Consider the following 17098-nt stretch of genomic DNA (forward strand, 5'->3'; position numbering starts at 1 on the left):
TAATATATTCTTGCAAATTCTAACCTTTTTTCCTTGTGGAAAGCAGGGCACGTTACCATTTTGAGACCCCCAGATTATAAATTCTGAACTAACCGTAGGAATCTTTCATATAGGTGTCCTGAAGCCACAGAGAATATATTTAGTACATCGTCTTTATCCTGTTTCACATCTTCATTCTTTTGTCCTCCTGTGAATCCCCTGAAAGGACAAATGTGTTTATATAAAGGACAAGACAGTAAAGGCCAGCTGTATAGGAAAGAGTGCAATAGATTATAAATTGCTGCAGTGTTGGTTTAACATAGTACAGCTGTGGGGTTTGGTGTCATCCCCCACACACACTGGTCAGGGTATCCCCCACAAGGCAGAGTGCTGCAGACACAGACATGGAAGACCCAATAGCTTATCTATGAACACCTATTCAATTGAAAGATTTCTGGCTGAGATGCAGCTCCAGGAAATGAACAATGTTTTCAGGCTCCCAAGCAGCAGTGGGGGTAAGGGAAGGTAAGCAGGTGCAAAGCAGTAGCCCAATTCTCTAGAAACAGAGGGGTCCTATGAAAGATAGCCCTAAATTCAAACAGTCTTAATAGATAGCTATGGAATATCACAGACCTAGCTGTATCATCAAATAGTTTTCCATTTTCAAAAGACTTACAGGTTATTATTGAATTAGTTTTACCATTTGAGAGATTCCCAAAATCCAGATTCATTCTCACTGGTACCATCACTTAGTAGATCCTCATTCATCATATCTAGTTTTTTCTGAACCTGTAAAGCATAACATTGCTTTAGTGAGTGGAACCACATATTGGGCAAACAGCTGTGGAGTGCTATTTTGACACTGGCTCTGTTTGTATCCGTTTGAATTATGTCCAGTGAGCTGACAGATAACCTGAGCTGTCTGGAGAAACAGCTCAGGAGCAAACTGACATTTTCAGAACAGATTCCAAAGCTGTTTTCGGACACCAAAGGCATGCTAGTCTAGATGGTTAAAATGCTTTGCTAAGAGGTGTTTAGTGACCATCCTTGACAATGGAGACTGGCAAAGAAAAACCCTCAAAAAAACCATACAACGCCTCCCGCCCCCGCAAATGCAACACATCACCTCCACCACTTCCTGTTTCTAAGAGTTATTATTGGCCACTGAGTGTCCAAAGCAGATACACAGACAAGGCAGCGAATCAGAAGAACATACCAGAATTACTCTAGCACAAGTAAATCATGTGAGGAAGTGTGAACCGGATGTGATATAACCATCACTTATCTATCAGTTGTCCTCCTTAAACTTTTCAGCTTATCGTTATCTGATAGGCAACCCTAAGAGACAGATTACTAATTTACCTTTTTTTTTTTTTTAAAATGTATTCTCACGTACTCCACATCAGATTGACAGAAAATGTATTGCCAGATGAGTAAAATTTATCTGTAACAGATAAAATACTAGCTCAATGGATACACTGAATGTTTATTACTAGACTTACATAGGACATACAAAACTGACTGGTTTTTTCTGAAGTCACAAGCACAACTGAATCAGTAAAATGTAAACATAATTGTTTCTCATGGGCACACAAAAGGAACAGCAGTTACATGTTATGCTCTCCTGTGTCAAAAAAACCAAAACCAAGTCTACAGATAATTTTCTCTATTATTGATACTGTGATGTGAACTTTGTGCAAATTGCCTCAAATGTATGCTTGTAGGAAGGGATCATCAGACCTTAATCAAAGTTTCTTCCCTACTATTGGTCAAATGGTCTTTTTTAAGAGCAACTCTAGTTTTTAAACTCACCTTCACTTTAATAATTTTGCTCTTGAAGTTGTTGAGAACAACAATAACTTCACTAGCTTCAGGTGGAGAGTCTGTGCCATCATGGCTGAAAACACAGTAAAATGATGACCTTTACTACAAAGCAGACACATGTTCTTTATTTCTTCTACACTTTTTTTTACATGGTATTAAGCCTTAGTGCTGTAAAAGAGGTTTGAGACATGCGACAAAGTAACAAATACACATATCTGAACACACACTTACTGGGTTTTTTTTAAATGAATTAATTTATTTCATCTCACAACTTATTTTCAGTACGAAATGTAATTTGCTGTTCAATTCACATATTAGAAAGCCTACCTAGTTCAAAAATTTCACAACAAAAAGATTGAAGTATTTCTAATGCTGTCCTACCTGTAGATTCTGTAGATATCCTCAGATCTGCCCTTTCTTAGTCTTAGAGTCCATGCACCAGGGTTGGCTTTTAACTGGAAGTAACCCTGTAAAGTGAAAAGAATATTTGTCAGTTTCCAGAAAATGCAAATGTAAAAACCCAAGTTTAAGTCATGTATTTTGACCCACTGTTTTATATCTGAAAATAGTTATTTGTAAGCCAGCTGATTAACATAACCTTAAGGCCTGAAACCCCAGAGAACAGGAGAAAAAACACAGAAGTGCCATTCAAAATTGTTGTTTTTTCCATAAGGGACAGGAGTATGAAAAGGTCTAGCATTGTTTATTAGATGAGAGAAAGTCTTCAGGGTGTCCTGATGGGAACAGTGCAATCCTGAAGTTCTTTTCTGCAAAAGCTTGCCTTCATGAAGGAGTGGGTGAATTTCAGAACACTAGTTGATAACTACACAGCAGTGCACAAAAGGCCTGCCTACAAAACAAAAACTAAATTCTGAAGCTCTACAGACTGGTATTTCATCTACAGCAGTAAATAGTAACATAATTTATATGTTACAAGATACCTCTTCTACAGAACTTAAAAAAATTACAATGTGAAATTCAAATATTGTATACAAGTGTTGTTGAAGTTTCAGGTACCAGAACTGAGTATTTTCTTCTGCGTTTTAGATTATTACACCTATAGAAGATACAAACATTTCTAGTGATGCCTCAGGGTCCCATCCAGTTTTGTACTGTGACCCCAAATGCATGCAATTCTGTGTGTGAACCACTCTGCTTTAAAAACAAACACACACACACACAAACCAACCAACCAACCAAAAAACCCCACCAAACAAAAAAACCCAACACTGGGCATGTTGCTGGTCTCTTCATACCCCTTCACTGAGTTATAGACACTGAGTTGAGGAAGAGGATTCCTAGATACAGCATTGTACACCGTGGTACATACACTTTGGTTTAACTAATTAGAAAAAAAGACGCCTCCAAGACATTAAGCTTTACTTCCTAACATAAACACACATAAAATAAAGGTCACACATAAAATAAAGGTCATCTTCCTTTCTACAATAAGAAATATTACATCATTATAGGATATACTTTGGCTAAGAAAAGGTGCAGACAAATACAAAGTGGGGGTAAGAATTTTGAAAGAAGTATTTAGCACTACTGAATATTTCTTCCTTGCTTTTTCTTTAATACATTTAAAGATTCAAAAAAACCCACAAAAAGCAATTTACTCCAGTTTTTCACTAACATTACATATCAAGAAAATATTCCAGTGGCTAACTTCCCTTGCCATAATTTCATGAAAACAGACTGATCCCTTATGCAGCTACCTTATAAAGGCAGCTGCAGGGAACAATTTCTGGATTTCTGTCACCTTTACTCAACTAAATTAAGCAATTCCCATTCTTTGTCACTTCCTTTATTTTCTAGAATGTTGACTATTCTTGCTGACTCTCTCCATTTGTTCCATAGATCTCCTGAAGAAATGGGTCCTAAAACAAGACAACTGTCCACCTGAGGCTTACAGTACCAGAGAGGATGGACTAAAGAGTACCCTGTCTAGAAAAAAACCCAGAACTGTCTGACCTTCCCTGGAAAGAGGTTGCTTAAGACTATTGGCATCGTTTTAAGATATTCCAGAAGACCCTTTTCAGCAAGCTGAAGGGAAAGGAGTACATCTTGAAAACATAAAACACAAATAAGTACACTGCAAGGCTTCAGACATCAATGTTAGGAATGATGTGGTTCTAATGTATTTGCAAGCAACTGTGGAGTGTAAGTAACGCCACATATCCATAACCCACCTACTAGAAAATACTCAATGGTTTATGCAAGTGATTGTGCTGACTGGAGGACCAGTTATTTGTTGCCAATTTCAATTGAATGCTTACCAAGTTGGCCATAACAATGGTATCAACAATGACAGGACTGGTTGAAGTTCCCAGTGTAAATTGGAGTCCCCGAGGCGGCTGTCCAGTAGTAATATCATAGCAGTGTCCTTCCAGAAGCAGATACTCCAGTTCATATTCTGCAGCTACAACATTATCCACCTGTAAGGAGATGATACTGCTGAATTCAGCACTAGCTCTGAAGTGCAAATTTTTAGTGATTCAGTTACTCTCTAAAATAGCCATAGTAATTAAACAACACTTAATTTTACCAGAGTAATTTTATTAAACAAATAACCTAGAAAGCCTCAAAGAGCTCAGCTCCTTCGAGTGACAAACTTCACACACATATTGTTAAGAGTGTCCCTGACCAAGATTTGAATCCCAACTGGTAAGATGCTAGGATAAGAAAAGGGGAGGACTGTTGCCCAAATTTACAATTATTACTCTTTTTAACATTGACTGGAGAATGTAATCAAGTGATCGGTCTGGCATCTCATAAAAAGTATACGATGGGCTCCAGAACTTTGAATCTAAATCTGTTTAAAGCTAGTCTCATTGAATATTTATCATCCAAAATAAACATTTCGTTTTGCTTTGCATTACTCTTACAGTGTGCTAGGGTACTGTCAGAAATACCAATTCCTTTTTTCTACATGGAACAAGAGTGCCAAGAAAAAAAAGAAAAGAAAAGAAAAAAAACCCAACAATAACTGCAAACCCCCCAAAACTTGGGTCCCTTCCAGGCTAAATTCAGATCTAGCCTGAGGACACTACATAAGCAAAATATTAGTCTAATCTCACAAAGCATCTTCTCTCATTGCACATCCAAAATGACAGTTTAATTTCTACAGCGCCAACAGACTGCATATTAGGAATTGGAAATTGTGCACCTGCAAAAGTAAAGCTACTATTTATTTGGAGGCTCAGGATGGTAGTTAGAATGCCTGAAGCATTTAATCCCCTTCTCTGTCAGGCTTTCAATTAATCTAAGGGGCGGTGTGGGAATCGGAGGCTTGAAATGTGTAGTAGTATCAGCCATTTAGTGGTTCATTTATGGCTTTACAGTTAGGTTAAGAGATGAAAAGCAAAAAAACCCTAAAGCCAAACAAAACAAAGCAAATAAAAAACAAACCACATAACAACCACCACCCAATTTCCTTGATATCTGAATAACTGTCGTGGTTTAACCCCAGCCAGCAACTGAGCACCACACAGCCGCTCACTTACTGCCTCGCCCACCCAGTGGGATGGGGGAGAAAATCAGGAAAAGAAGCAAAACCCGTGGGTTGAGATGAGAACAGTTTAATAGAACAGAAGAAACTAATAATGATAATGATAACATTAATAAAATGACAACAGCAATAATAAAAGGATTGGAATGTACAAATGATGTGCAGTGCAATTGCTCACCACCCGCCAACTGACACCCCGCTAGTCCCCCAGCGGCCGTTCCCCACCCCCACTTTCCAGTTCCTATACTAAATGGAACGTCATATGGTATGGAATACCCTGTTGGCCAGTTTGGGTCAGGTGCCCTGGCTGTGTCCTCTGCCAACTTCTTGTGCCCCTCCAGCTTTCTTGCTGGCTGGGCATGAGAAGCTGAAAAATCCTTGACTTTAGTCTAAACACTACTTAGCAACAACTGAAAACATCAGTGTTTTCAACATTCTTCGTATACTGAACTCAAAACATAGCACTGTACTAGCTACTAGGAAGACAGTTAACTATCCCAGCTGAAACTAGGACAATAACTAGTACAGGATTAGCAATATCAGACTCTACCACTATACGGCATCATATTCCCAAACAATATCAGAGATGCAAAAGTAAGAGGAGGCTAATAATATAACGTTCAGTGAGAAAGTAACCCACGTTTGTAATGACCACAAGAGGCCTATTTATAAAGGGTCTGACAATCTCTTTAGACACGCAGCCAATGGGTTTCCGTACTGCAGGAGTCATCCACGCAACTGGGGGCTGCTGTGGCCTCTCTCGGCAGACAAGGCGTGGTGCTGGCTGGTTTTGGAGCCCGAACTTCCCTCTCGCCCCTAGAGGTGGTTCCTCCAGGTCAGGGTTGAGGCATATCAGTAGGGAAGTTTCTCCTCGCACTCCCCATGCCATACCCATTCTGCAGATAAATAGAGGACTGCAGCCACCAGAGCTGTCCGTCTGGCATCTTTTGTATATGCTGGATTATACATAGAAAATCATTGGGTTTAATATATACCTGCAGTTCTTCAAGGCCAACTAAGTAATGGATTATTTCAAGGGAAAACACTGTTTGATTGCCTCATTTAATGTTTATTATTTAACGTTGCACCCTGAAGTCCAAAATTTTCTACTTTGCATCACACATGGGTTTTCTAACTTTTAATGTATGTGGTTTTAGTGCTTATCATAACATATTAGTGTAGTGCATTTTGTAACCACTTACTAGCCTACTATTTCTAGATCTTCTGAAAACTATTAGTTAACTGCTAACAGCAAGAGGTTAATAATTAGTACTGAATTATCCATTCCATTAAAGATTAATGAGAATTGTCAACTTCTACATACAGATATTCTTCTTTCGGTTTTAATGTCCTTTTTCTACTAAACTCTAGCCCCTTGGATTTTTCTTTCCTCCTTATTTTATCCCTATGTATGTGGGGCAGCACTGCCCAGATCAATATTCCAATAGTCTAATTCAAGGCCTGTTCTAGCAGCAGTCAGCTCCTAAACCTACTGCAATTGAGTGGATTTCTGCTGCACTGGTTTTACTGCTTTATTGATACTGCATATCCTTTTGTGGGCCACAAGAGTGTTTGCCAGTAACAAAAACTGTAAAAACAAACAGGTAGCTAAAACCAGCTTGGTGGCTTCTTGGAGCAAGGGAAAGTTAGTAGAATTTACTTACTGGAACAGGACTCAGATCTCACTTCAAAATTTCTAAAGAGACGTTTAAAAAATAACAATCTTATTTTTAGTTGTGCCATTAGCTGTAGGGTGCTCTAATCTGAAAGACTAATAAATTGAAAAAGTTATTTAATGACCAACAAAGAGTTTCTTTGTTTCTAGCTCAGGACACTCTGAAATGTTATATTTACACACTCAAGGCATCTGTAGAATCTGCTTCAAGCCTACAGTATTTTTCAACCTGTGGTTCGGGCATCCATGAGTAATTGAGCACAGCAATCTTACTGTCAGTGAGCTTAGGTTTACCTGCATCCCTCCTAGAAAATGTTTAGGGGTCTGCAAATGTAAAAAGTGTTAATATCCACAGTTTTATGTTTATTAGCATTTTAAAATTCTACATTTCTTTCCCATTACAAAAATAAGACCTGAAAAAACAACACTATTTAAATGCAGTAATAGAAACACGTTGATCTCTCTTACCTCCTCTAAGTAAATATTATCCAGATCATATGGGGTTCTGACAGATTCCACCATCCAGCTCTCAGGAGTATTTAGGTTCAAAGTAAACAGTGGAGACTGGGGCATATCCAAAAACTTAGCAATTGGTCCTGGAGCAAAGTTATTATCTGCTGTGAAAGAAATCTCTGGCTCCAAAACATAGCGATAAAAGCTGAAATTTCAGAAAGAAAAAGTTAGAACATACTTCTGCCAAACTTTGCAAATATTTCACTCTCATTGAACTTGCTGACAGCATTGGCTTTCCCAGACCTCCAATGTCTCCAAGGCTTTCCCAAAGCAACCCAGGTTGTGTTGACCTTAGAACAGGTCAGAATTCTCATACTGAAGGCCCAAACAGAATGTGTGAGACTCAACCATTAAGGTTAGTAAGTTAGTTAAGAGAGAGTCTGTGTCTGTCTGTCTGTGTCTGAGAGAGTGAGTGACTGAATAAAAACTACCCAACTTGTAAACCAGCACAATTACCTGATGCTATCCACAAATTCCTAGATTATCTGTGGGAAATCATGCTATTATATACACAAGCTCAAAGCAGTTACTGAGACTTCCTGTAGAACATTTGACCATGTTTCTGTGCTTGCACATTCCAACACGTTTTCTTTTCTCTCTCTCTTTTTTAACCCTGGCATGGTATTGCTTACCTTTTCAATGGCATGTCAGAAAGTTTGGACTGGCAGTTCATAAACACTCTTAGGTTCATATTTATCAATTGGTTCAAAACCTAAAGGAATGAGAAAAAGACATCCCTTAAAATGCTAACTAGGAAAGCTGACCACTGTTTTTATAGACAGGACCTCAAGGAGGCATGTTACCTGCTCATTCTCAAATCCTCCCTTCTCATTTGCTTTACCACACCCACCTTTTAATTGGTGGTTTTAAGAATAGTTACCTGCTCCCTCACATTGCAGGCATTCTTTTTGGGATGCAGAGACTTTCTTCCTCAAGAACAGTCATTGGAAACTAAACTGTTAGAATGGTGAAACTAAAAGCTATCTAGACAATATCCAAGCATGATCTTGTTAGTGTGTAGTATAGTGTAATTAGGTTTTCCCCCAATAAATATATTGTGCAACTCAGACACACTAGTAGAAGGCCATTGGTCACCACCCAGTCAAGGAGGAAAACAAACACTCCAAAATTACAGAACTGAGACAACTTTTTGAAACTGCCATAAAATGCATTACAACATTGCATACGTACCAAAAGTAGCGGAGCAAGTCTTTGAGCATCTCTGGTGACAGGATCAACAATAGCCACAACATCAAAGTATGTCTCCCCCTCTTTTGGTCTCAGTTTAACTGCACTAAACAGAAGAAAAAACAATTTTAAAGTATCAAATGTGGAGAAACATAGGAAGAACACTATCCATCTCATTCTTCCTAATTACTTCCTAAATGCTATGCACCTTCTGAAACTAGATAGAGAAAAAAATACATACATACATATATGTGTATAGAGATAGGTAGACAGATAAAAGTAATTGCTGGAATCTCACTGTGCCCTGAAAATTGTTGGGGACTTTCCTATTGCTACTTGGATTATTTATTTTTTTTACTTCAAGTTAAATGCAACATAAAACAATGGGAACATTAAAAGACAAGGAAAAGCTTATTGCTCAGCAAATGCCAGCAATCCTGTACCTGTATCGTTCTTCAAAAAAATGATACTCAATCCTTGCCTCTCCTTTTGGTTGAGCAGAAAGAAGAGCATCCACTTTCATTACCAAGTCACTTGCACTGAAAAGGAAAAAAAGTTTACAGATACTTAGAAAATGCATGTACTTACCACATTTCTGCCAGTTAGCAACAAAAGAGAAGACAAACTGAATTCACATACACCAGCTTAACACTTTTATCTCTCTACACAAGCTCTGAAGAATTAAACATATTTAAGGGTTAATCTGCAATTAATTTAATCAGGTTGCAGTCTTATTACTGAGAGTACCAAAGGGTTTAACTCTGTAACAAATACAGAACAGCTGGTATTTAGGGGTTATCCATGCTGCAGGCACTGCATTCCTGAACTTCACCAACCTCTCTTAGACCTGTAAGCCATTCAGATGAAACCCTCGTTTCACAGCAGTCTTCCCATTTTATACTGCAACTCTAAGAACTAGGAAGCAATCCTGTGTATGGAGAAACTTTTGAGAGAGAGGGCTCCTATCATTAAAAGATAATTACTTCTGACAAATTCTTCCTTTTTATTATTCCCATAAAATTTCAGTCTATTATTTTAAGAATATATTTAATCTTGAAAATGTAAAACCTCTTGAAAGTTCAGTGAAAATTGATTTGTACATCATAGCTTTGCCAAGAAGCAATATTGTAACTTAAAGGTCTGTCAGCTTTTCCTGAATTAAGTAAGTCTCGTAGATTTATAGTGACAGCTGTTTAAATTGTTCATACCAAAACCACAAGCCTGGTGAAGTCTGCCAAGTTCTACAGCGTTTTCCAATGCAGCAGATAATTTCAAAAGCTTTCGAAAAACTGGCAGCATTCAAACCAAAAAATGACTGCTCTGTCCAAAACTAGCCTATGTTCAAACTATGCCCTCTTCCTCCACCCTATCACCCTTATTTCTCTTTTGATTCCCAACACAGCAATGGATGCAAAAGTGTTTGGAATGCTGTTAAAACCTGTCCTCCTACAATTCAGAATCACACAAGATTTCTGCACAAAAGACCTCACACAGAAAAATGTAATGCTAAATATGGGAGAAAATATCTTCTTAGCTATGAGCTCCAACACACAAACACATGCCTATGGACTTCAGTTCTTTTGAACCTGAACATGACTTTCTGTTGATTAGCTCGCTTATATGCTTTTTGCAATAATTATCTAGAACTATGATTTCCACTTTCCTATCTCTACATCTTTTCCTATTGATTCTCTTTAAAAAGTTAAAAGCAGTTTACATGATTCCATAGCACTGACAATGAAATATATTACTAGAATAATTTTTATATTGATAGGCTGAGCAGCACTTAACTGAACTGCAAACAGAAAGCATACTCCAGTGTCTCATTTTCTTCCCTTCTTTCTGCTTTTAAATCAATACCGCAGTAATCCTACATATGAGTTATGAAACCCTGACATATTGGAGGTAAATGGTTTAAAACAGCATGTCAGGTAAGATTTCGCTGGGGGAAAACCCACAACAAGTCTGAAGGCCTTAGTATTAATGAAAAGTTAGGCTTCTCTTCCATTTAGAGGAGCAGAAAGGTGCAGAAAGCATTTTCAAGAACAAATGTAATAATGTGCAGCAATTTATACCACTTTGTAACACATCCCACAGCAGCAAACAACTCTTCTCTGCATACAGACATCTCTGTTAGTAAAAAGCTGTCACCAACCGGAGTCAACTACACCTTGAATGAAACTTCATCTAGCTGAACACAGCAATGAATTTAGCCAGCCCTCCTTCTTTATTTTTTCAGTCCACCTGTATATCCCTCCCTGCCCCCAATCCAAGAAACCACTTCCTGAACTCCTCAGATAACACAGCAGGCTGTTGCTGCCCATGCTGCTGTGATCCAGGGACTATCTCAGTAAGTACCTATACATTTACTGTTTCATGTCCACTTGAACGGTTCTACAGTAAATTCTTACAGACTTGAGCACTTGCCCAGTTTCTTGCTGCTTGCCAGTGAGGCTCCAGCCAACACGACTCCTCCAACTTGCGTTACGAGGTAACAGACCAGCCATGGCAGGCTGCTAGTAGGTATAGATAACAAATCAAGAATGATGAACTCTGAGCACAGTACCATAGTAGGGGTTGCCAGTACTCTCAGAACTGCCTCCTGAGGGATACAGTTATAGCTCCATGCCTCCAGTAGATTGTGAACTACTAAAAAGCCACTAAAGCACTTAAAACCCAATAAAGATAATTTACAGCTTTTTCCTTTCTCACTTGCCCCTCTAAACAGCTGAGCCTTGACCATACGAACACATGCATGTTTGTTTATAGCACCTATCCAGAGTGTACTTGATACAGCTTTCTCCAGGTTGCAGAAAGTCACATTATCTGAGTACCACCACTTTTTTTTTTTTTAAACCTCTTCACATCTACTTACAGATCTTCTTCGAATCCCAGCTGCTGAATCTGAGATTTGATTTTCTGTCCTGATGTCTTTAGTATGATATTCTCAAGGAGATGAAAATCATCCTGATTGAACATCTCACTGTCCTCTAATGGGCCAATAATCTACAAAAAAAGCAGGATCAACATTATTAGGTAAAGGCTACACTGAAACAAAATTCAAAGATGTATTAAATAAATACTCCAGCCCAGTCTTGGTGGGTGTCAACTGTTCAGGCTGGTATTAATGTCAATGGCAGCAGAGTTTAACACATAAATCTAGCTATTGAGAGCCAAGACTCTCAGACTAAGGCATAAAATGCATGCTTACAATTTTCACTGAGTGCTTGGTTTGCAAAAGTCAGGCATATTAAATTATACATGCAATATTACATCTTGAAGGGGCAGCAGAATACCAGACCAATTCCAGTAGTCCAGGAAGACTCCAGCAAATCTCACTCCTCTAGCCTTCAGAAGCCTAAAAGCTACCTAGACAATTCTTGCTATTTTGCTAATGAGAAAAATAAAATACCACAACTCATCACTTCAAATTTTTAACCCATTAAAGTATACAGTAACCACTGGAACTTGTGGGGTTTTTTCCTAACTAGGAAGCAGATGACAAAAGAAAACTTAATGCTGTACACAGCTGGCTTCATTATTTGCAGTGAAATACTACTGTAACATCATTTGCCTAATTTAAGTGGCTATCGTGAAAAGAGCTGGTGGAGGAGACCAAGGCACCTTGGTCAGGGCCAGATACAGCAGCATTTTGCCCAGTGAACTGAAGCAGCACAGTCTTTCAAATTTATCACCCCTTTCCACCCCTGGACTCAATTCACTGCCAACATGAAAGCAAATCTGTTATTGAGAGATCTGAATTTGTACAAAACACCAACAACTAACTGCATACAGTACAAAGAAAAGGTCATGCAGGGCTGAATAAATCAAACTGGAAGCGATCCTAAAAGAAGGCTGAGACTCTTGTGTATGATCCCTAGACTCTACTGCTCAAGGTCTGCTGCTTTCCTACATGTAGAGTATCTCTTTTACTGTCTGCTGATTGATCTCACCCTTCCATTGCTGATCACAGCCCTCTGCCCCTTCTTCAGCTTTAGAACGTCTCTGCAATATATAGCATGGGACAGAATAAAATCCACCTTGGGAGATTCAAAGGCTTCCTTGAAAATATTGATATCCATACCCTGAAAGAAAAGAATACTTGACATTGAAATGGGAAGGAAAGTATACGCCTGCACACCTTTTTTAAATGCACCTTTTTTGTTTCCATTCAAGAACATCTTTCTATCTTGCTAGAATTTATCCCCAGGCCCCTTCTCTTTGTGTGGTCTTAAACCTAATTCTTGCCTGTCACCTTCAAACATTATCCCAACTTCTGATGTGAAGGGCCACAGCCCTAGTAATTGTTGCTACCTAGACCAGTTGTTCCATTCTTCTGTTCTTAAGTGATTCTTGCCTTTTTTAAGCCTACTTTGAGAAATATAATTTTTTTTCTCAGCTTTTTCAAGACTGTAGTTCTTTCTTACCCCCCCCCCCAAGAAACAACTGACTCACTCAAATAGATCCCTGAATCTGCATTCCTTTTGACTTTTCAAAGTTACATAGCTTTGATGTGTATGAGGATTTTCTTTATTTTCAGATGGACTGTTATATTTAGGTAAGTTTACCTTTCAGAGCAAAAAAAAACCAAAAAAAAACCCCCACAGCAGCAAAAGCAACAGTGTTACTCTCCACTGTTACTGCCTCTTTTGCATATGAACATACTACACTAAAAAATTCATTAGAAGAAAAGCGAAGTACCCTACCTTTTTAAATGCCAACAAACACGCTTACCCCAACGGCAAATTCTAAGATGTCGGCTCCTGCCTCTAGTGCCTTTGCAATTTCTTCTTTTGCCATTTTGGTGATGAAGTTCTTGGCATTATTTGATGTTTGTGTCTGTAGAGCTGCCCATATGGCTTTAGTGACAAGTGTATTCTGGCTACTTGGATCTTCACTAGGATTATTAATCATGCTAATTCGAACATTATTGCTGGATTTCTGTGTTTAACAAAACATGAATTAGGGAAGTTCTACATTTCAGGTGTGTGTTAAATGAGAAGAGTAAGTCTATTGTAATAAACAATACAGCAAAAGCTTTGTACTTCTTAACCAGAAAACCAGATTCCAAATTAGGTAAATAACAGCACAAGGTTAAAAGGATGAATGAACTAATTTAACATCCAGTATTTAGTTTACATATAGGCACCACTGTGACAGGAACCTTCTAGATAATACTGTCCTATATAAGGATAGAGGACCACGGCCACCACTCAGAGGTCTGGCGAAACAGTGATTTAGGAGTAAGCTATCAATTTTTATGATTCAGTTATCTTCCCAGAACAAATGAGACTGAGCAGAGAGCAATGCTCATGTTCATTTCCGAACCAAAATACAGACATCTTCAATTTAGACCCCTGGGCTTAAAAGAACATCTTTTCTTTATTGTATTAGATAGTGCCAAGAGGGGATTCTGTCCTAGTACAAGGTCAGTGATGTTCCAGCCCCTACAGATAAGAGGGAAGCTGGAAATTAGAGACCCTGCAGAGAGAACCAGTCTCCCCAGATAATACAACAGGAAGAAGCACAACCTGTGTTTTTCAAACCTCTACCTACTGCTTTATTAGCACTGTGAACCCACTCAAATGAAAACATTACCTACCTGATGTTTAATTGCATCATACAACAATTGCCTCCCTGAAGGTTTATCAAAATCACCAACAATCCAAAAAGTAACTGGTCTAACAAAGGAATCATCTGCAATTAAAAAAAGGGTGGGAGACATTTGAGGGTGAAGGGAAGGAAAGCTTTGAGTTTTTCCTCATTTGGAAGAAAAATATGCACATGCAAAGATTTCCAAAGTAGTAAAATTACACAGGAAAGCTATGGATAAGGCTAAGCTGTGAAGTCTGGCAAGACAAGAATAATAGTATTGGTATTATATTAGGTTTCATTCACCTCATTCAGAAAACCCATGTGGGACAGCATGCATCATTGTTTCTAAGCTGGATTTTTTTTTCATATGTTTTGTTTGCTACCTTTTTAATTTAGAAATTATAAAGGAACCTATATATAACTTAGTTTCCAACCAGGGTACAGACATACCGCTTCTTCATACTGAAGCTGTTCGTTCACAAAATCAGTTTTGTATAGAGAAAAAAGTGCTGAAGCAAACATGCATTTAAACACCTTTATTCATTTTCTGCTGTACGTTCTAAAGCCAATGTTATAAAGGAACCAGAAAATTCCCAGAACAACAACATATGAAATGCTAAAGTATGAGTTACCATAGATCTCCTTGGAAGACATTCCTGGTCAAAAAGCAGAAAGGAAAGGGGGAAAGGAGAGAGATATTAATAATTTGATAGTAATCCCAATGTGTATCAAGAAGCTGCAGCACTGTACTGGGCATAATTGAATCACTGAAGTTCAAGTCCCACAAGCAACAAGTTTGTGCTAATTTTATTAGAATAAACTTTGACTTTTTCTTCCCCTCAAATAGACTGATGCTTTATTTTCATGCTACAGCACTAATTATACTACATATTACCAGTTCCATACCATACCATGAAGGCATCATTCTGAAGACCGTTTGCAAAAACTGCCATGCCATTGACTTGGATGTTAACCATTTCTGTTATCTTCCCTCTTTAAAAACTAGCATGACAGTGCTATTTCAGTACTGTTGCTGAGCCAGCAATACATATAACTTTCCTATTATTTTAGAAAATAAATGTGTTACAGCATTACTGTCACCAGATATCAGTTATTAAATATATTAAGTGATAGAAGAGGCAGTGAGCCAAAACTGTCGAGCCATGGGATTGCAAATTAACGCACACTTTCAAATGAGCCTGCGGAAGTGTAGGTTTAATTAATACTTTACAAAGTGAAAACAAGAAACTTGTTCAGATCTAAGTGACTGAGCATGAACCAAGGGCAAATATGAGACAGAAGAAGCAATGGGAACATTTAAGGCAGTGCATGCAGGTGGCAGTGGCTGGAGATAGTACTGGGGACACTTGTGAGAGCCTAGTAAAGATGACAGACAGGAACAAGAGGAATTGGTTCAAATGACAGCAGCTTATTTATGATACCTACCTGAAACAGATATACAAAAGGCCTGATTAAGTTCTGTATTATGTCTGTGCATGCATTTCTTACATTGAGAAGTACAGCTGAGTTCTAACACTAACGGGAGACTTTATAACTGTAATAAAACAATACTATCACTGAAAAAGCAGTACATGCACTGGAGCAATAAAAACAGCATGGACCACGCGAGGTGTTGTGTTATATAATGGGCAATAACAATTTTCTCCTGAATCCATGTAACTTTTAGTAATTTTGAATTATGAGACAGAGAGTTAGAACCCCTTTTGTATTTTTCTAGTCAGTGTCGCTGCAGGATCAGAGCTTACACTGCTGCATTTCTGGTGGTCATTTGCAATACAGCAAGAACAGGTTGCATGGGACTTCATTATTCATTGAAGGCTGGGCTGGGTTTAAAGAGGGGAACATTCTTGTTTCATGTAGATGTCATGCCTTATAAAAAAAAAATATCTTTCTTTCTAACACTTAGATTGCACCATTACCCACAGGCCTGAACAAGGCTCAATGCATGTGTTAAGTACTGTATGCTTGGAAACACACATAAGATTAGATTTGGGTTCATAATCCACTGCAGATGTTACCTTTCTTTGTTAAGTAGGTCATGCTGTTTGCGACAGCAGCTGTCTTGTCTTTGGAATCCAATGTGGTAAATCGAGCAAAGTCATCCACATAAAAGTTATCTGAGAAAGAGAAAAAGTATTAGGTGCCAAAGCAACTATTCCATGTAAAATGAAAGAAAAATCACTACTATTACCAGAACATTAAGGACACATCCCATTTTGTTCCTTGTGATACTGCTTTTTATGTCTGATTTCCACTGTTAACATATAAACTGAGGAATATATTTTTGTTGTCTCATAAATTACATTAAGAACTACATTGCATATTTGATGTGCAGAAGTCAGTTGAAAGAAGTTCAAGTCTCACTTAGTTGAGGTTAATTTATGTAAATAGTATACATTTAAAAATCCACTGTGTTACTATTTTTCAAGCAACTCAAAAAACCTAGTTGTACAAGTGTTTTTGCAATACTGTCCTACTGCAGAGTCACTGCATTGGGTGTTAATACATTTAGCCATGAAAAGTTCTGCTAAATCTTAAGTAATTCCAGAGATGACCGTCAATCTGTGCTCCAGAGGAGGTTAGAAATAAGAAACAAGCTGTTACTTTATACACGATATGACTGTTCTTGGCTTTTGCTAGCATTGCTAATTTCTCAACTTCACGAGTCATATTCCCCTAAAGGTTTGTATAAAATCAAAACAAACTCCTGTTTTAAAAAAATCCATATGCATTAATGTTGCTATTACACATAGCATCTCCCCCAGCACCAGGGCTAGAACATCACTTGGGGT

The 17098-nt window shown here is 38.1% G+C and overlaps 1 protein-coding gene across 4 annotated transcripts in view; it reads right to left on the bottom strand.

The window, feature by feature from the left end:
- UGGT1 (UDP-glucose glycoprotein glucosyltransferase 1) overlaps positions 1-17098 on the bottom strand; it is a 48892-nt gene that overhangs the window by 7573 nt on the left and 24221 nt on the right. For 3 of the 4 annotated variants that reach the window (XM_030028011.2, XM_030028014.2, XM_041126795.1), the window contains 15 exons: positions 16325-16423; positions 14918-14941; positions 14293-14387; positions 13425-13631; positions 12644-12775; positions 11566-11696; positions 9134-9229; positions 8694-8796; positions 8135-8214; positions 7458-7647; positions 4083-4241; positions 2185-2270; positions 1792-1876; positions 680-768; positions 94-198 (listed from right to left, as the gene is read on the bottom strand). In XM_030028011.2, the coding sequence (XP_029883871.1) occupies positions 94-198; positions 680-768; positions 1792-1876; positions 2185-2270; positions 4083-4241; positions 7458-7647; positions 8135-8214; positions 8694-8796; positions 9134-9229; positions 11566-11696; positions 12644-12775; positions 13425-13631; positions 14293-14387; positions 14918-14941; positions 16325-16423 (1681 nt within the window). The remainder of the gene's footprint in view (positions 1-93; positions 199-679; positions 769-1791; positions 1877-2184; positions 2271-4082; positions 4242-7457; positions 7648-8134; positions 8215-8693; positions 8797-9133; positions 9230-11565; positions 11697-12643; positions 12776-13424; positions 13632-14292; positions 14388-14917; positions 14942-16324; positions 16424-17098) is intronic. The other variant, XM_030028013.2, reaches the window with a different exon arrangement.

This window comes from Aquila chrysaetos, chromosome 10, assembly GCF_900496995.4.
Source record: "Aquila chrysaetos chrysaetos chromosome 10, bAquChr1.4, whole genome shotgun sequence".
NCBI classification, from domain to species: Eukaryota; Metazoa; Chordata; class Aves; order Accipitriformes; family Accipitridae; genus Aquila; species Aquila chrysaetos.